The 20,683-nt window shown below is 35.9% G+C and overlaps 2 protein-coding genes across 2 annotated transcripts; one reads left to right on the forward strand and one right to left on the reverse strand.

Moving 5' to 3' along the window:
* Positions 1 to 1,425: 1,425 nt before the first annotated feature.
* LOC114473247 (ADP-ribosylation factor-like protein 3) lies at positions 1,426 to 7,309 on the reverse strand. The gene is made up of 6 exons (XM_028462751.1): positions 7,207 to 7,309; positions 5,801 to 5,944; positions 4,535 to 4,651; positions 4,404 to 4,454; positions 2,485 to 2,670; positions 1,426 to 1,627 (listed from the first exon to the last, which is right to left on the reverse strand). Exons 1-6 carry the CDS (start codon positions 7,207 to 7,209, stop codon positions 1,574 to 1,576), a joined length of 555 nt encoding a protein of 184 aa, XP_028318552.1. The 5' UTR covers positions 7,210 to 7,309; the 3' UTR covers positions 1,426 to 1,573.
* A 2,645-nt stretch (positions 7,310 to 9,954) lies between these two features.
* On the forward strand, positions 9,955 to 19,343 carry wbp1 (WW domain binding protein 1). The gene is made up of 4 exons (XM_028463248.1): positions 9,955 to 10,202; positions 11,464 to 11,566; positions 12,339 to 12,506; positions 14,109 to 19,343. Exons 1-4 carry the CDS (start codon positions 10,140 to 10,142, stop codon positions 14,585 to 14,587), a joined length of 813 nt encoding a protein of 270 aa, XP_028319049.1. The 5' UTR covers positions 9,955 to 10,139; the 3' UTR covers positions 14,588 to 19,343.
* Positions 19,344 to 20,683: the final 1,340 nt, after the last annotated feature.

The following is a 20,683-nucleotide window of genomic DNA, read 5'->3' on the forward strand; positions in this document are numbered from 1 at the left end:
TTCACACCCTAGCTGATCCTGCTCCTTTGTGGGGAGTTTACATGTTCTCCCTTGGATTTTTTTTTTTTTTTTTTTGAGACCTGAAAACAATATTCATAGGTTGTTGGAAGTCTGAGAATTAATAGCTGATGGAAAATAAGTCAATGATTTTCTTTTTACCGCATGATAATTCATTATTACACAAGGTTTACATGAATATTATGATGGGAATAAAAATAGAAATACTTTGTAATTGTACACAGGACTTCAAAACACACACAATTAAAATATAACTATATTTAGATGTTTTTGAAGCTGCAGCTGTGGCCGGAGAGTCGCACCACGTCATATTTTAACACTTTAAATAACAGAATAAATTACAGATAAGTAATTATTATTTTTTTAAATCAACGTGTATGCATATATATACTAAGGTACTACAAACATGGTATCTTTTTATGCATTTAAATATTTTTTAATTCCTGCAAGTCCATTTTGTCTTCTATTTTGAAGTAATATGTTAGGTTTCCTTTATTCAGACTTTTTTCCGGAAATTTACTTTGATCTCCTGACATGTTTCGACTGCTGTCAGTCTTCCTCAGAGGCATCTGTTGATTGCTTTGATGTGTCCTTGCAGTTCTTTCATAAGGAAAAGCATCAAATCTTTCTGGATGTGACTTTTTTTTTTTTTTACTTCAAGAAATGCAGTATTGGACAGAAAGTTTAGGCGTCACACATATTAACTCTATCCAAGGTGTTCTTTGTACAGATATAACTGGGATAAATACCAGTATTTCCAACTATTGTATGTATAACAATTGTAATTGTCAAATTGCATGGGAACAGCAACAGAAATACTAAAAATTAACAAATAATGCGAAACAAATTTATATAAAAACACTATGAAAAAAAAACAGAACTAAGAAAAGGTTTGTTTTGATTCTATTCAAAGGTAAAGACAGTATGATTAAACATAATGATTACAGAATGAAGTGATCAAACATGGCACATAATAAGAGGATCAATAATAAAGCCACAAGCTCAAGGTCTCCCTCTAGCGTCCATTAGAGAGACTAACAGGCCCTCCAGCATGTACACAAAGAATCCAAAACACACAAAATTACAGGATTTTAATCATAAACTTGATTTATTGATTCCTGTTACAAAAATCAGTTTCCAGCAATACGTAACAGAATAAATCAGTCAATATACAAAATATACAGAGAGAATCACTGCACAGAGAGAATTTACTGCCAAAAAAAAAAAAAAAACATTATCTGAAGATATGAATTTAATTACAGACAGGTTTAAATCTAAAACGTTAACCCACATCAGACATTGTATATGATGTGTTTTCATTACAGACAGCTGTAGGTTTGGAAAGAAAAATGATTTCTGTGCTTTAAACTCAAATATCAACATTAACTTGTTTGTACACAGCTTACATTAACTTTTTAAATGACTATAAAGTTATTTACATGCTGCCAGTGAAGAAAAATGGCAAAAGTGATAAAATGTCCCAGCATTATAAACACTAGCTGTCATTTTATTTATTTATTTTTTCTCATAAAGCGCGACTGCATCCTCTTTCTGTTTATGAGTTCTTCTTTCGAAATGAGATATTCCTGCAAACCCAGATCATGCCGTCCTGGGAGGAAATAAAAAACAACAACAACAACAAATAAATAAATAAAACATTCTGCTTTAGTTTAGTTTTTTTTCCCTATCAAAGTATCGAAAACAACCTAACATTTTTAGGGCTGAAAGATTTTGGAAAATAATGGAATTGCAATTTTTTTCCTCAATATTGCGATTTAATACGCGATAATTTTTTCAACAGCCTCTTGTCATGTATTTTTCAATGAACACGAGCAATAAATCAATCTGTGTCATAATAAACAATTTCAGATTTATTTAAACTTTAAATAAACATAACATGTAAAATTTAAAGCACAAATTTTAACAATAAAGCAAACAAATCTGTGGCTTTATCTCTTCAACATATCTAACTTCACGTTTCATGAAACATGTGGACTGCACTTCTTAAACACTCTGAACTTAACAGGACAGTCTATAAATAAATAAAATAAACATATATATGTATATACAGTATATATATACATATATATATGTTTACTCGTCTCTTCAATATATATATATATAAGCTTACTAATATCCAGTCAGTATAACATCACACATTCTAAAGTGCAGGAAAAGTAAGGAGAACTAATATCTACAATTGGACATTTTTTAGGGAAATCAAACTCCCAACAAACTTAAAATAAATTATTAATAAAAAAAAAATATTTTATGATATCAAGATAATAATATTGCAAATGCAACTCATCATTTAGCCTTACATTTAATCTAAGCAGAATAATTTTTTTTAAAAGATACTGATGATAATGCATGTATATTATCATCTTGATCCAATTTATGAATCATTTATCATCATCTCTCTGAGGACATATTCTGTGCACGTGTGTGTGTATTGTGCACGTATACCTGCACACCCTCAGCAGTGAGGGCTGAGCACGCCTGCACCTGCCACATGCGGTCCCTGATGGTGTGCAGATGGAGACCTTCTGCCAGCTCAGAAGCTGTGCTGGCTGTCGTCAGGTCCTGCTTGTTGGCAAAGATGAGCAGTGGAACACCAGCCAGGTCCTCCTGATCCAGCAAGTCTGCCAGTTCCTGGAGAACAGGATCCATGAAGCACAGTCAGCAAAGGAAAGTGTGTAAATAATACAGAAATGTGTGTTTCTGCTCAGATTCCGTTCCATTTTTTTCTTTTGCAGGTGTCTGGTAACCAGAATGGAATTACTCACAACACTATGTTAAAGAACAAAAAAGGAGTTATAGCTTTAAGAAGCAACTCAAATTATATTATAATAATAGCACATGAGCATTTAGAAGAATTCTAAACATTTTTCTCTGAATTACTGTTCAAAATGTATTGATAATGATCGCTTGTACTGATGCTAACGGGGTTCTTATTAGGGATGTCCCGATACAACTTCTTCACTTCCGATATGATACCGATATTGCAGCCTTGCGTATTGGCCAATACCAATGTTGATCCGATACGATATCAGCACAAATCATACATACATTTATGACTTATTTTGTAGTGTGGAATGTTAGAAAAGGCTTGATCATGTGATGTTACTCAAACAGAGAACACTAGTCAGCAACAGTAGGTTGCTATCCATAGGTGAGTGTGAACCACACTCACCTATGGATAGAAGTGTTGGAGCTTATATCGGTGATTATAGATGCAGGCAGATAAAATCTGATATTCATTTTCGGGACACCTCTAGTTTTTAATAAACATAAACACTCCAGCAAATCAAAATAGTTAAAAAAAGAAACATATTTCTTCTTCTTCTTCAAAAAAAAAAACTAAACAGCTGAATTTATACATTCTGCAAATAGTAAGAAACTGTTCTGAAAAAGATGAACTTAGGCTATGTCTGGAAAACATTAAAAAGTGAGTACATCACTAAATAAAAAGCCCACAAGTGATAAAGTGAAGCACGTTTTTTTTCCTCTTCATTGTCATTTCATTATTTTTTTTTTGTAACATCCTTGAATTATTATCCATTTTTTTCCCTCTATCAGTTTCTACCTCCTATGGATTATAAGAATAGATTTTTATTTTTTTAATCAAATATTATAATATTTTATTCATTCATTCATTCATTCATTTTGGACCAGAAACGAAAATGAATTCACTGGTGTATAATTCCATAATACCATACAACCAATATATAAATAAAGCCTTTTATTTAGGAATAAGCAGAGGCTTATTGAGTCCTGCTCCCACTTATTCTCCTTTGTTAATAACCCCAATGTGCTGCTATTACTCTTTACCACTAACCCCCCTCACCCACCCACCCACCCACTCATTCAGTCATTCATTCCGAAAAGGTCACACTAAGCAAAAAGATGACGCATTAAATCATCGCAAGTTGAAAAACTTAAAATTTTGGGGGGGAAATAATCACTTATCATGCATTCTAAGACTTATAGTGCAGCAATTCTCAACTGGTGGGTCGGGACCCAAAAGTGGGTCGCGGATCTGTACTGGGTGGGACACGGAAAGCTGGCCAAAAAAAAAAAAAAAATGAATGTCTTGTCTTGTGTGACTTGTTTTTTATTTTGAAAGAAACTTTTATTTTGACAGGCATGCTGTGAAAAGCATGTTGCACAGCAAAATATCTAGATTTATGTTTTAAAAAAGATTATATATGCGTGTTTTCAACAGCTGTCTTTGAAAAAACTAAAGCTCTTGGTTGAATTAAAAAAAAAAATAAAGACAGTGGGTCGCGATTTCATGAGCGAGGCAAGATGTGGGTCCCAGGGTGAGACGAGTTGAGAACCCCTGTTATAGTGTATAATATAATAACACAAAATATTGTTCTCACCATACTCGTCTCTTCAAACCTTTTTCTGTCGGAGCTGTCGATCACATATATCTGTGAATAGTATTTAAAAAAAAAACCTAATAAACACATGATTCAGGATTTTCTAATTGCGTGTTTAATTGGGAGCGTACCAGTACATCTGTGTTCTCAAAGTAATTCTTCCAGTACGGACGAATCCTGCGTTGACCTCCGATATCCCACACGTTTAACTTGAAGCCGTCAGACTGCACACTCTTTATATTGAAGCCCTGGTGGTGGAAAAAAATGGCCATTTAGGCTTATATTAGTGCCTAGGTTCCCAAAGTGGGGTACGCAAATTGTCATAGGGGTACATGAATAAAAAATAAAAATTGGAAACTAGAATATAAATGGACCAGCTGTCAGGAGCCTCCATGCATTGCCACACATGACACATTAGCTGATATAAGACTTTATTATTATTATTATATATTGTTCCTCGATAGGATAGGCTACACTGTGTATGACATTACATCAGTGGCTCCCAACTTTTTTTAGGTCGTGACCCCATTTTGATATCACACATTTATGACGTCTCCAGAAACGTTTTTTTCTTTCTTTCAAGAATGATCTTTTGATGATGTTTGTTGTTGCCAGGATTAGTGACAAAGTGACAATATGCACCAGCTCAGATATTTTTATTCGAACTACATTTATATTTGAGAAAGTGAAAGTATAGAATGCAGTGACTCAGGGTTTGAATCCCGCTCTATCCGAGTCATTGTCGTTGTGTCCTTGGGCAAGGCACTTTACCCACATTGCCTTGTATGAATGGGTATGAATTGTGCATGAATGTTGGTGGTGGTCAGAGGGGCTGTAGGCGTGAAATGGCAGACACGCCTCTGTCAGTCTGCCCCAGGGCAGCTGTGGCTGCATTGTAGCTTACCACCACCGGTATGACTGTGTGAGCGACTGGTGTGAATAAATAATGGTTTCTGTAAGGCGCTTTGAGTCTCCTTGAAAAAAAGTGCTTTATTATTATTATTATTATTATTAGTTGTTTAAGATTATTGATGTGTTTGATGTTAAATTTTTAAAAAGAAGAATTAAAACATTTAAAAATACGTTTTTATTCAGATTTTTTTTAATTTATTTTATTATTATTATAAATTATTTAACATTTCAGGGGACCCCATTTGAATTCCAGGCGACCCCATATTGGGTCATGACCTCATGGTTAAAAAACATAATAATGAAATTCAGTGTTTTTCAAGTGTGCAGGAGTCAGGGGTACATGGCTTAAGATGAAATGTCTGAATGGGTACGGGGCTGTGAAAAGTTTGGGAACCACTGCTTTAGTGCCATTGTTTCCACTAAATGACAAAGAATGCTACAACAATCTCCAAATTGAGTGCACGTGGACGTGAATGCAGCCGTACTTGTGTCGGAGTAATATGGCTGATGTCTTCAGCTGCCAGTTGCTTCAGCAATGTAGTCTTGCCAGCGTTGTCCAGTCCCAACAACAACAAGCGTACCTCCTGATCCGGAGACTGCTTCAGTCTCCTAAGAATGGACAGCAGGCCCTGCAGGTGGATCACACACACACACACATCAGACACAATATGGCCTAGAAGTAGCCTAGAAATCCTCTTTGTCACCAAAGATTTATCAAGCCTAAATAAGCAGCTGGGCCTGAACTATATATGGGCCCCATCCATCCATGCAGCCGTGCAGCAGATACAATGGAGTAAATACTTTAGCCTCCAGCTTCAAGCATCTGAAGTGTGGATATTTAGCTGTGCTATAAGTGAACTGGGCCAAGTGCTGTATTTGGCCAGCCAAGATTAGATATCTGTACTGTGTTGGACAAATGAGTCTAGAAGGCTGCAAGTAATGCTTTATCCCCAAGCTATTTAGAGAAGTCTCTGACCTTCAGCATGTGCCTTTTACAATTAATACTATCAATAAATACATTTATTTTCATTCTGTCATGGTAAAGATTAGCCCAGAATCCATCATAATCTCCTAGTATTATTCAATATTTAATACATTTTCTTACAAAAAGTAAGGAAGTGGGTGTGGCTTAGCGCCAGGCTAAGTAAAGATTACACATGCTTTTCACAAGGAATATTGAACTTTGTTACATTCCATGTCCAGAAAGGAGGAGGAGGAAGAACAATTCTAATAATGCCTGCCCCTTACTCAATTACAAATATTAAACAGTTGGTCTGACAAGTTTACACTAACCACAGCATTATTTTTTTTAATTATTAAAACATAATGAATAAATAATATTTAATATAAAACTTTAAGATGCATTTCAACAATTGAGATATTTCTATGTTCTCGTGTTTTTTTTATGTGGCACAACAAATCTGACGCTTCATTTTGAATAGTCAATGATTTTTTTCAACATTCTACCTTTTGAATTGAGTCAGGCCAATAATAATAATAATAATAATAATAATAAAGAAGATATAAAAACGACAAATAAAAGCTGTGCGATGGGTTCGCATGTGTTTGACCATCAAGCCAGTAGAACTCTTTGCTGGTACCAGCTTTGAACTGGCAAAACAATCAACAGTTTTAGCTCTTACGGAACAAAAACAACAACAGAAAACACAATGATGCAAAGATACAAAAAAAGTACGAACTGCACATTTTTATTATTTGACAGGATGATAAAAAAAGTCAAGTTGTTGCTTTAAAATGATAAATACATTCTCTTCATAGTTAAAACTAAGTAGGTTTCATGTTCCATTTTAAGTTTGCCCTTAAAGATGGATTAAATACCCATTAAAGAGTTTGTTAGTTGAGCTGGTGAATGTTTGTGATGATGACTCACCATGTTCTCCTGTAGTGTCGTCGTGTCTCCGGCTCAGCCTGAGTGGATTAACATCTCTCAGTCTCTGCTTCTTGACCCAACAGCTGTCAGGGGCCATCGCCACATAACCAGTGACATCAACAGAGCAACGTAACCACGTGTAGAAGACCTAAAGTACAAATGAGTCATTTATTAATAATAATTTAAAAAAAACACAAAAAAAAACAGGAACAATGAAAACAATCTGCTTTATTGCTAAATATTTGTTCTATAGATACATAGTTGAACAAGTTATCAGTTAACCAGTGTTTCTCAAATGGGGGTACGTGATGGCACTACAGGGGGTACTTGAGAGAGAGGGAGAGGGAAAAATTAACAAATAAAAGCATAAAAATATGTGGTTTTATATTGTGTTTAATTAAAAATTATAATCATACTAAATATTACCAGCAACTCACAAAGCGACAACAAAAACACACAAAATAAGAGAAAAATATACTAAATGATAAAAAGAACAGACAAACAACAACAAAATACACAAAATGACACCAAAAAAAGACTAAGAGAGAAAAATACTATTACCAGCAACACACAAAACGACAACAAATGAGAGAACAAAATGCACAAAAATAACAGAGAAACATACAAAACGACATAAGAAACAACCAGACTCAAAAAAACAAAACAAAACACACACACACACACACACAGAATAATTTAAATAATACCGAGAACACACAAAAACATTGACAAAAACACACAAACTAAGAAAAAAGTATAACGAATAATAAAAAGAACAGACAAACAACAATAAAATATGCAAAATGACACCAAAAACACACAAAATGACGATGGAAATGATTTTTATTAGAACATGAACTGAAAATACAAGAGTCAGTCTTGGTCCCACACCATGCAGCAAATGACTGTAAATGATAAAAAACGATAGAAATAAATGTAAATACTGTTTCATTCCACAAATTTACAAAATGACATTCTTTAAAATCTGTACTGTCAGTTATTTTTTCACAGAATTCTGGGCAAAATGTTCCAGTCGGACCAAAGGGGGTACTTTGATTCAAAAGTTAGAGAACGTGGTATTTAGCCAAAAAAGTTTGAGAACCACTGAGTTAAACTACAGCATTCTCTATACAAATCATCAAAATATGACACAACACAACAAAAACAAAGGCCCAAAATCTTCCTAAAAATGCATTGATGCCAAATGTTGTGACTGTGAAGGGAATTAAACCCAGATTTGGAATTTGGGGAGATATAAATGTTGGTATGGGGCAGGGGTGTCAAATTAATTTTACCTCAGGGGCCAAATACAGATCAGTTTGATTTCAAGTGGGCCGCAGATTATAGGTGTGTGGGGTTGGTGGGGGAGAACAATTTTAACATTATGTGCCCTGGTTTTCAATATCAGTTCAATTCACTTAAAAAAAAACTTGATTTTGTCACCAATTTTTGTGTAATTTAGAGGAATTTTTGTGCCATTGTTTGAGAGAAATGGCAAGATTTGTGGAAAAATTGAGAGTTCTTTCCATAATTTGAAATAAAATTAAAAAAAAAATGACTGCATTCATGTGGTATAAACAAAGTAAATATGCAAGCCCCTAAAAAATATAAAAAAATATAGTGGAGTTTCATTAAATTGCTGAATGTGTCATCTACAACTGGATTATTTGGTAATTTACACAATAATTCATGTTTTCTCTGTTATTTTTACTTTCTCCTGCTGGGCCAAATTGGATGCTCTAAAGGGCCGGATTTGGCCCCCGGGCCTTGAGTTTGACACATAGGGGGATAACTAAAGAAATGAAAGAATGAATGAAATGAAGCACCATGTGGTCTTTGCACAGCTGAAAGGGTATAGAGTCTATTTCAGGGCTGGGCATGTTAATGAGGTGATAACTGCTTCTGTGGTTAAGGGAATGCTCATTTTATTGTAATTAAGTGCAGAGAAAATATTTTTGGATGTCTATTTTTATTGCAGTAATTCTATGATGAATTCACAATAGAATAAAATGTGTAATTTACTTAATCACAATGAATCCATGGAAATTATGCATGTAATGGTGATATAAAAAATGTTGCCTGGCATTTGTTTGATTACCTTTTGCTCTTTTTTTTTTTTGGTAAAGCAGTTATGATTGGAAAGTTTTTTTAGTTGTTTTTATTGGTGCATCTGCCATCATTTTCCCTTACAAAATATTATTATTGTTGGTCCGCAAATAAAATTAAAATGTAAAAACTGAACTGAAAAGCACATTTCTTTAACACAGTAATAAAGTGGTGTATTTTCCCCCCAAAGCTATAATTTTATTCAGTTATTCTTATTAGAATTTATTATTCAGTAAACAATGGAGGTAGATGTGTGTCTTTATTATTCAATCAAAAATAAATAAATAAATAACATTTCAAATAAAAAAATCACTTTTATCAACAACAAAAAAGTGTTCAAATGCAAAACAATATTTGAGAGCCAAATAATTGCATTTGAACACTTTTTTTCTTTGAAAATATTTGTTTTTGATTGAGGTAAACTTTTTTCAATTTAATTTTTTTTATTGAAGTTATTTTTTTATTTTTTATTGAAACGTTTTATTATTATTATTATTATTATTAATAATAATAATAATAATAATAATAATAATAATAATAATAATTGAATAAAATAGACATAAATCTACCTCCATAGTAAACATCACATTGACCTCGATTCCCCTATTAGGTCCTGCTGGCTCTGTCACAGCGCCCCCTGTAGCTCACTTCCCGTCAGGGCTTCACCCTAGCCCCCGGTGTTATTTTCTCAGTCAACGAACAATAAAACATGTCCGAGTGCGACAGGCTGAACAGCTATTAGCAACGGAAATCTGCTGCCACATCTACAAGCCGACGTCCGAGTGCTTTATGTTTCCCGTCGTCCTGCCGGCCGCCGACCCAGAAAGATGCCGCACAAAGCTCTGGGATCCATTGTAGGTCTTCTTAGTACCGGGGTCTGTCTGGTGCAGGTAAGCTGCTGCTCATACCCTCTCGGTCGCCGGGGCTCGCAGGCGAGGCCGCTGCTTTCGGGCTAGAGCGGAGGCCTCTGTTGTCGATGGGTTTTTGTCTCCTCCACAAAGAAACTAGAGTGCTGCTCTTCACTAGAGATGACGTCAGTTTCTCAAAAACTTTTATATTCCAACAAATAACACGACAACAGGTTTATAATGTGAGTCTAAAACACTCCCGGGTGTATTTTACCACCGCCTTTTTATAGTTTTATTCAACCTAAAGATTACTGTTAGCCGCTGCTAACTGGTACCCTAGTGTTTCAGAATCACTGGTTTTCATGGTAACTGGTGACCTATTTTTAAACACTGCTGTCGCTGCTGCAAACTTATATCAGAACACACGCAACATTTTGCTTTGAGAATGTTGCATTGTAGCAACTTGTTGAACTAAAATGATTAAGGTTTGGTTTATTTATGAAGTGTCTTGGTAGAAGTTAGCTTTTTTGTTTGGGATAGTAAACTGCATTGTTGATCGATGCTTCAGTTGTTGTCATGCAGTATAAGGTTGAAAAATGCTTATATAATGGAACATATATATAAATATAAAATGTCCTATTACTGTTAATGTGGTACTTGAAGATTTGTGTCTGTGCAATGTGAATTGTTACAGTTCACTCTCTATGCATGCATTTCTATTCTTGAGCTGTATTATTGTTATGTCTCCCAAGTGGTCAACAATGTGTCTTTTCTTTGTTTTCCACATCTGCACACTGTGCAACCACCACAGTCAGACTGGAATTTCTTTCTCCCTTGTTTTTTTTCCTCCTTTTAGTCTGTGTAAAAGTCTGATAAATTCTGAATTTATTCTGACCAAATTAGAGTATGATAAGATCCCACAACATCCAATAATATTCATCCAGGTTACCACATTAAAAGGATTTAATGAATAGGTACAAATTGTGGCATTGCATTCCACTAGGTTTATGATATAATATTAATCAGATTGTGCACACATGTTGCAAACTAATGCATTCTCTTTAAGCTGCAATTGCCAAGGAAGGTATATATATATTGCTTAGAAAATGGGATTTTATTTTTATATCTTTAGGCCCCTCACCTATCTAAAAATAGGAGACACCGGGCAGACAATTGGCCCACAAATGTGACACTGAGGTGACAATGAGTAAGGTCAAACAGATCCTAGAAATAGGTCAGAGCACTATTTTTTTATTTGCTTGTGTGTTGACTCAGCTTGTTTCTTTGTGTGTGTGTGTTTAAGGGAAAGGAGTTCTGTTTCGGGGTGAACAACGAACAGTACCGCTGTGAAATGGGCTACTGCTGTGGAGAGACTGAGTGCTGCACTTACTACTATGAGCTTTGGTGTAAGTATTGTTCATGTTTTTGTCCATCCTGGATAATTACAATTAATAATATGTTAAGGTTTAATTTATTCAGACAATGTTCCTCGGGAAATCCACTTTGATATCCTAATCAAAGGCGATTTCCTGAGATCAAAGTGGATTTCCTGAAGAAGTGTTGTCTGAATTAATGAAACTTTAACATATTATTCAAAAAGAAGACGAAACAAATCTTACGCAGAAGTCACGTAAACTTCAAAGGAAACATCAAAGCGATCAGCAGACGCCTCTGACGAAGACTAGCAGTTGACAGTCGAAACATGCCAGGACATCAAAGTGGATTTCCTGAAAATCAGTTGTCTGAAAAAAAGAAAACTTAACACGTTATTCAAAAAGAAGACTAAGCAAATCTTACGCAGAAGTCAAGGAAACTTCAAAGGAAACATCAAAGCGATCAGCAGATGCCTCTGACGAAGACTGGCGTTTGACAATCAAAGTGGATTTCCTGAGGAACAGTTATCTGAATAAATTAAACCATAACATATTATTCAAAAAGAATCTGGCTGGAATAATTTATAATTAATGTTTCTCAGTTATTTTTTTATTTACAAATGCACATTTACCACTTAACTGTAGTCGTATTTTTGCACTACTGAAAATGAACTATTCTCGATTATCAAGCTTAAGTCACATTATTATCGTTTTTTTTCCAAACTGCAGAAAATGAATTTATTTTGAGCTTAAGTGAGCCAATGCAAGTTTGATGATTAATGACTTCTTTTTTTATTGTTTGCAGGGTTTTGGTTGGTATGGACCCTCATCATAATGCTGAGCTGCTGCTGTGCCTATCGACACCGGAGGGTTAAAATGCGTCTGCAGCAGGAGCAGCGTCAACGTGAAATCAGCCTCATGGCCTACCAAGGAGCGTCTAGTTCCTTCATCTCACCTCCACCTATAAATCTACGTGAGTAGCCTTTACAGAAAAATAAGTTAGAATATTTGTTTAGATGTCTGAGCTATATTTTTCTTAGACATCTCAGTGTATGAGCGTCTGAACGGTTTAGCTGTGCCTCACTTAAATATCATTATCAGATCACTGTCTGTTTGCTAAATACAGATTGGAGGCTGTAAGCAGAGTTGGAATTGTGTAAACAAACAGTAAACCCTGGATAATTTCCCTATCACGTCCTGTGGGATCTTTATCCTCTCTTTGCTCCTATTGGGACACAAACCAGTTTGTGCTGGCTCTGTTGTGTTATGATAGATGGCTTTATTTTTTTTCCCTGCTATAGATGCAAACTGAGATAACCGAGAGAAGTTTCATGTTCACAACTTGTTTGTTCACTGTTGAACTTGTATCTCATTAAGTCGCCCTCGTGCAGTGAATCTGAGCCACCAGACCGTCAGTGCATCACTTGCACTTTTGTCAAATGCAGATTTAGGAATAACCAGCTATTTTTTCTGCATCTTTCTGCGTGTGTGCATGCAGCGACGACCACAGGCTTATGTTGTCGCTCCTGCAGACGGTTCAGATGCCACCTCCCCGATGGCCCGAAATCTGATCTCTAATCGGAGTCGGAGAACGAGCCCCGTTTGTGAAATGGAAACGCGCTTGACCTAATGTTAGAAATGTTTACACAACTTAAACCGTGTGCACTGAGACCCAGGGGACAGTTACCAAAGTGGATCATTTGTGAAATTGATAAAATGCACTGATAAAGCAGATTTTTGACGTGTATCACGTTTCCAGAGGTGTAACAGGATCACTGGGACCTAACAGGATTATTTCCAAAGATACACAATAATTTCAGATCCTAGCGCCACAGTTCGGCTCAATTACATTTTTCAGTTACAATTACGTTTTCAATTATTCATGTTCAATTACTATTACAGTGGCCATGCAAATCACGATAATTTTTTTATCCTCAAAGTCAAATCCAATTACGTTCTCAATTACTGTGGTTCAATTAAAATAAATCACAATTACTAAGCCTGAAATAAATAACCTAATAACCTAACCTTCCTCTTGTGTTAGCTTTCCAATAGCATATTTTATGCTAACATGTCCAAAATCAGCTGTAAAATACAAATATCTATCATCTAATTTCTTTCCTATCTATTGGTTACATTGTTAGGCTTCCTAATCAATGAAAATATAAGTTTTAATATTTTTGGTGTGGGTGTATGAGCCTTTCTTTTGTCAGTATAGCCCTAGATTTCAATTTTTAAAAAATGGTCAAATGTGGGAAAGCTTGATATAGAACATATTTTTTATAATTATTAACTATTTATGTGTATAGAACTTTAAGATAGTTCACCAGTTTTTTTTATGAATTAAATTATAATTGACAATTTTTATAGAATTTTCATGGCAATTACGTTTACAAAGTCATTCATCTGAACTCGATTGCAGTTTAATTAACAGCAACAGTTTCTTAAAATTACAATTACACCATAATTGTACTTATCGATAACGTAATTGTAAGTGAAAAATGTAATAGACTCCAACAGGCTGTTGACAGGCTAAATATGGAGGAACTAAATGACTGTGTTGGCTGACTTTCAGGCTTTTGGAATGATTGCAAGCTTCCCGACTATGAAGAAGTTGTAGGTCACCCCCCCACACCTCCTCCCCCATACTCAGAAGAACCCCCTGAGCCCACCCCAGGACCACGTCCAGACACCACCCAGCTAGGGGCCGCGTCAGAGGCGGACCCTGCGGCGGACAATCAGGTGTCGGGTCCCTCAACTAGCCAGGAGTCCGTGCTGCTCCCCGTCCAAGCCCAGTGCTTGGCCGAGGATGAGGACGACGAGGAGGAGGAGGAGCTTGTGACCCGCCGACGGCACGTGACGGGCGACTCAGGGATAGAGGTGTGTGTCTGTCAGGTGGACGAGTGCTCAGGGCTGGAGGAAGAGGAGAGCGATGAAGAGAACCGCAGGGATTGCTGCTCCGGACACCAGCAGCCGCAGACATTCAGTGAGAAGGAGCACGGCCAGGAGCTGCCCAGCCAGGGCCGCACAGGGTCCGCTGACCACATGGTGTGAATCGTAACCGCTGCTAATCATACAACGAAGCTTTCAGCCTCTCACTGGGTCTCAGACTTCGTCGTTTTATCCACAGAGACTGTTAACACACAGGTGTGATGTGGAGACCACGCAACAAACAACGGTCTGGATCCTCATTATTATTATTAATAACAATGATGACAAACTAGTTTTATTTTTGCTTTGCTTCTTGTAGTGAAGGAGGCCGACACGTACACACACACACACACACACACACACACACACACACACACACACACACACACACGCGCGCTTTTGTGTTATTTTTTTTTTTGTTTTAAAGTAACAACATCCATGACAAGACAGCAAGTGATTGTGATGAAAGCAGCAGAAGGGACTGTTCCTCGCTTTCAACACTGCTGTCACGCTTTTTTTTACCGTGGAACACCGCTTTCCTACCAACTCACAGTTTACATCAGTCAAGATGTTTATTAAGGAGCTCATTTACTCGTTTTTTTCTAAAATTAATCAGAAGATACAAGTCTAATCCTTTTAAAAAAAACTTTCCTCAAAGCTGTGTGTGTGTTTCTGAGTGTGTGCGTGTGTGTGTGTGTGCACAGTGACGGCCAGTGTCTTCTGCTGAGACTCTGTTTGACGTCAATGATGAAGGCAGAAGACGGAGTCTTCCTCAGCCCTTCACAGAAATGTATTTTCCTTAGTTGAAATGATGTAACAACATCTCAGCTTCAGTTTCTAATTTCCTCCATGTTGGTTTGTCTACTGCTAAGCGTCTACTGCTAAGCCCCCCCTCCCCTCCCTTGTATCTGGGTTTATAGTTTGGATGTTAATACTTTGCCTCTTCTCCATTTTTATAAATAGCTGTTTGAAATTCCACAGGTGTCATTTGTGATGCTACAAAAGCTCCTGCAAAAAATCAAGGCTGCTAGAATGTGCCCTAGTGTTGGACTGAGTAGAAGTAAAGTAAAGCACAGCTGTTGGATTGTGTGTGTGTGTGTGTATGTTTCTGCACTAGTGCTATTAGATCTGGTTTGAAATGCTAACGTGAAATATTACGAAAAGTCTCAGCTGTTCTTTGAGGATTTCTGTTTGAAAATTTCAGATATCACTTTGCAGTTTAAACTTAGGTGTTGGCGCGTGCAGAGAGAAGTTGACCTTTGGTACTTTTTTTTGTGTTTTTTGATTAAAAACGAACGAACTACGCTTTTGTTGTTACACTTTCCCGTTCGTACGTTTTGGCCGGTGTTCCTCCTGGCGCTCTCTGTGGCCCCTGTAGCTTTTAGGCATGTTTGAGAAATATATGCAGCAGTAGTTTTTATTTTTATTTTTATTTCTTTTTAATAAATGTCGACAGCACTGTACTTGTGCATGAGGATGATAAGATGGATTCTAGATCCTGCACAGCTGCAGAATCTATTAGAAAATAACCACAAAAAACTCTGCAGAAGTGCATGTTGTGCGCACTATATACTGTACAGTGGGTTAGTATCTAACTGGGTGCTATATTATAAGCAGTGAAAGTTACAAAAAATGAAAATAAATAACAATAAAATAAAAAAAAAAGTAGCTAATGCATCCTTTTAGATTGAGAATACATTTAAGTTGGATGATAAACAGCTTTTTTGTGTGTAAATGGGCACAAGTGGACAATGCTCAGGTCGCTAACATTTCTGCACAAAACCCTGCTTTTAAATGGCCTTTCTCACTGCCATCAGCAGTTAAAATAACAACTTCTAATCCATTTTAAAGAAGGCTTTCCAGCATTAAAGGCAGCAAAACTGGTCGACAAAGAGATTTAATGAAGGCACAGAATGCCTGAGGTTCAAATGAGGTGCTTGTTTTGTGAGCCGGCATGCAGGGGTTGCAGCTATTGTGTTAAATGATGAAGCCATACTATAAGACAACTGATAGATCTTTTCAGTGGAGCGCTCGCCCTCTGACCCATGAATAAAAGTAAAGACGAACTGCTTTTGCTGCTTTTTTCTAAAGCGGGAAACGTCTTGAGTTCGGAGCTGCACAATAAAGTAATTTCTGTATGTGAAAACAAACATAATACTTGCCTTAATACTGTAGATATAGTCATGTGGATTTGTCGTTACAGAATGATAATGTTTGTGTTGTTTTCCAGCATGCATGTTTTTTTTTTTTTTTTGCTTTTGTGACTGCGGAGGACTTTTTCTCGTAACTCCTCTGAGATCGTGTGCTTGCTTTTGTTACTAAAGGATGTGGCTTTTAGGGTTTAAAACTGGCACACTTTTTGTACAGTGGTTCTAAACATTGGTTTTTGTGACTGAGTGGTGATGGTAGTTGTGTTGGATTAAAAAGAAAACATACATACTGTCTGTAGTTGTGGCTCTGGTTGCAGTGCGTGAAAAAAAGTAGATCTTTGGTTTTTTTTTTTCATGGCTTTTTGAATGAAGGACAAAAAAAGTTTTTTGTGCAATCTTTTTTCAAAACAAGGTGGAGCTAAATATATTTTAAAAAAGCGCAACCTGGGGCAGGATGTGGGAAATGAAAGAGGAGGAAAGCAAGTTTTTTTTTTTGTGCGTGTGTGTTAAAAGTTGTCCCCTTGCCAAACAACTGCTATGCCTTGCTGGTTTGGCTTCCACATGTTTACTTAGAATAAGGGCTACACCAGTCACACATCTATCCAACTCATTGAATGACTCGGCTTTTTATCCTTCACGCCCGTCACCACAAACATTACGCAACTGCAGTCGTTGGATCTTTTTCTTTGCGCTGCGGTCCGTTTGATGCTTATGTTACAGATGATTGTACATTAAAGTGTTTCTCTTCTTGTTTTTTATTATTATCATCACAGACTCCCTCCCTACTCACCCTCAACCATTGGAGATAACTGGGCTTAAAGCCTGATATGTAACAATGACCAAAATTGTAAAAAAAAAATAAAATCAAACCCGTCATTTAATAATGTAACGAAACGTAAAAACTTTTTGGTAAAACGTGAACTTTGGTAATGTAAAAACTAAATGTGACAACTTGAAACATTTTGGTGATGTAACAACGTGTAACAGTTAGGCAATGTAACAACATAACTTTTTTATAATGTAAAAATCGAAATGTAACAAGTCGTAACATTTTGGTAATGTAAAATGGAAATGTAGCAAGTTGTAACATTTTGGTAATGTAACAACTTGTAGCAATTAGGTGTTGAAAAACTAAATGTAACAAGTTGTTACATTTCGTTGTTACAATGTAAAAACCAAATGTAACAACTTGTAACAATTAGGTATTGAAAATTAAATGTAACAAGTTGTTACATTTTGTTGTTACAATGTGAAAACCAATTGTAACAATTTGGTAATGAAAAACTAAATGTAACAAGTTGTTACATTTTGGTAACAAATGTAACAAGTTGTTACATTTCGTTGTTACAATGTAAAAACCAAATATAACAAGTTGTAACATTTTGGTAAGGTAACAATTTTGTAATGTAACAACTAAATGTAACAAGCTGTTACATTTAATTGTTCCAGTGTAAAAACTAAATGTAACACGTAATAGATTCCGGCTATATAAAGACTAAAAACAACTTGTAAAAAACACGTTTTTACATTTCGGGCTCAGCACTTTTGTTAAATATTTGACCAGTTTTTACATTGCAGGTTTTATTCCTTTTTTCTTTATAACAATTGGGGTCTTGCTACAGTTGGGGTCGTTGTTGTTACATATGGGGCTCTAACTGGGCTGTGACTGTTTTTCACTCCATGTGGCATTAGTAGAGCTCTGTAGTTTAATCCACTTTCAAGTCATTGTGTTTTTTTCTTTCTTACCGCCGCGTGTGTGCGTGTCCGTTTAGTTTCACACTCTCAGGGTTCTCTTACAGAGTCAGCGCTAGTGTAACATTCTGATCTTTACCCATAAAGCCAAAGCAGTTTAATGTGTCCCTGATTGTTACGTGTCACGCATTTCTGTTAAAATAATTTTCTTGACTCGGGCTATGCAAAAAAAAACGCGTTGTTAATGCTGCGACCTTGTTCACACACTCTATCATTTGTCTGTGGGCTTTAGTACAAGCAATATAAGTCATTGTTGTCGCACTGCACTGTACTGTAATAATCGATTGTTGTTTCATGTATATTAGTTATTAATTGTAATTTATCTGATGAGTACGTACGTATGCTTCAGTGTCCGTTGAGGGGATCAAGTTCTCTTACGTTTCTTCTGATCTGTTTGCTTCGCTCAACCACTAACAACCTACACTTAAACCTGTGGATAAACCACATGTATGTAGTTCTGTTGTGTTTGCGAAGGGAAAAGTCGACGTTTCGATGTGTTTACCTATTTTCTTCTTCTTCTTCTTCAGCGAGTATTGCTTTCTTCTTTTTCCACCTTTTATGAATAGGACTGAATATATAACCGCTGCCTTTAATCCTTACTACGATTTTATATATTATACCAGACATTAAAGACCAACACAGTCAGCTTTCAACAGACCACCACTCATTGGGCTTATCCAGTGACGGATGGGAATATTCTAATAATTTCTATTGAACTTTACTTTAAATTACAAAAAATAAACAATGGAGATGTTGATTTTTTTACATTCAGCCAAACTGGATTTGTTCTGTTTTGAGAAGAAAGCAAGAATCCCAGCTGACAATTAAGTGAAAACATCAAAGGTGAAAAATCGAGCACTGACTGATAAGTGGAGAAAAAAAAAAGGTGTTGGTTTTAGTAAAAAGTTTACTGTGTACTCTTTTGGGTCATTATTTGTATTTTATTTTTTTAATAAAACAAATATAAGCTCTGCTGACTGACTTTGCTGTCTCTTTCCTTGGTGGTTCTTTTTTTTTTTTTATACTTCTGACGTATTCAAGATTCTTAGCTTTAAATGGATTAAAGAGGCAAAAACACAACAAAGAAATGACATGAAAACAGTCGTATTTACTTTAAATTGTAATTTGTGGTTTGAAAAATGAACACACAGGCTTACATTTTTTAAACAAAAGGCAACAATTCAGTGTTAAAAAAAAAGAAGAGTCCTTTAAAGTGGCTTCAGAGAAAAAACCCACAGAAAGTCCTTGTGAACGCAACAAAAACAAAATAGTAGGGATGTCTCGTTACAACTTTTTCATTTCCGATAAACCGATATTGCAGCTTTGCATATCAGCCGATACCGATATTGATCCGATATCAGCATGAATCATACATACTTTTATTCCTTTTTTTAAAAATAAAAAAATAATGACTTACTTTGTAGTGTGGAATGTTAGAAAAGGCTTGATCAAGTGATGTTACGCAAACAGAGAACAATAGTCAGCAATAGTAGGGATGAGAAAAACTGACCCATTTATTAACCAATTGGTTACATACATTTTAACCTTCAACGTAATATCTACAGTATTCTACAATTGAATAAAATAAATAAAAAATTAATTCAGGGGAGGAAAAAAAATCGGCAATTTGAAATTAATATTCGTTTTTAGGCTGAAAACGCACCGATATCCAATATTGATATCGGATCAGGACACCCCCAAGAAATAGAAATAAGGCTGAAAACCATTTTGTAACAACAACAGACCAAAAACTTAATGAAGTTACGCTGAATACATGAATGGGTTAAAAAGTCACTAAAGAAGTGCAAAGGCCAAGTTCTTTCTTTCTCTAAAATATTCCAAATGTTTCCCTTTAACATCCAAACCATTGAAATCAGTTCATGCTTCAAACAAGGCAGGTTTGTAGGTACGCAAAAGGCCTTTTTTGGGTTAACAATCAGCAGCAATTTGTCTTTGTAGAAACTCATGCATGATACAACACAGTTAACTTAAGGACAAGAACAATACAGCAACAATACTTTATATCACGTGTCAAACTCAAGGCCCGAGGGCCAAATACGTCCCTTTGGAGCCTCCATTGTGGCCCGCAGTAGAAAGTAAAAATGAGACATTAATCACAGTGTAAATGACCAAATAATTCAGTTGTAGATATCTCAGTCCCACTAAGATTCACAAATGAAATGAAACTCCACATGCCTGCATCGAATCGTTTCAGCCTTTTTGAATTGCAATTGCAATTACTAATTTAATAAAAAAAAAAAAATAATCCTGCAATTTCCCACAAGCAATCACCAGGGATTTCTGATAATTTTACCAA

The sequence above is a fragment of the Gouania willdenowi genome, chromosome 12 (genome assembly GCF_900634775.1).
Source record: "Gouania willdenowi chromosome 12, fGouWil2.1, whole genome shotgun sequence".
Lineage (NCBI taxonomy): Eukaryota > Metazoa > Chordata > Actinopteri > Blenniiformes > Gobiesocidae > Gouania > Gouania willdenowi.

Coding starts and splice junctions, on each gene's coding strand:
- LOC114473247 (XM_028462751.1), bottom strand. Junction 4,455..4,534: donor TTGAGAACACAGATGTACTG/GTACGCTCCCAA, acceptor TACTATTCACAG/ATATATGTGATCGACAGCTC. Junction 1,628..2,484: donor TCACTGCTGAGGGTGTGCAG/GTATACGTGCAC, acceptor ATTTCCTCCCAG/GACGGCATGATCTGGGTTTG.
- wbp1 (XM_028463248.1), top strand. CDS start 10,140: ATGCCGCACAAAGCTCTGGGATCCATTGTAGGTCTTCTTAGTACCGGG. Junction 11,567..12,338: donor TTACTACTATGAGCTTTGGT/GTAAGTATTGTT, acceptor TATTGTTTGCAG/GGTTTTGGTTGGTATGGACC. Junction 12,507..14,108: donor ACCTCCACCTATAAATCTAC/GTGAGTAGCCTT, acceptor GCTGACTTTCAG/GCTTTTGGAATGATTGCAAG.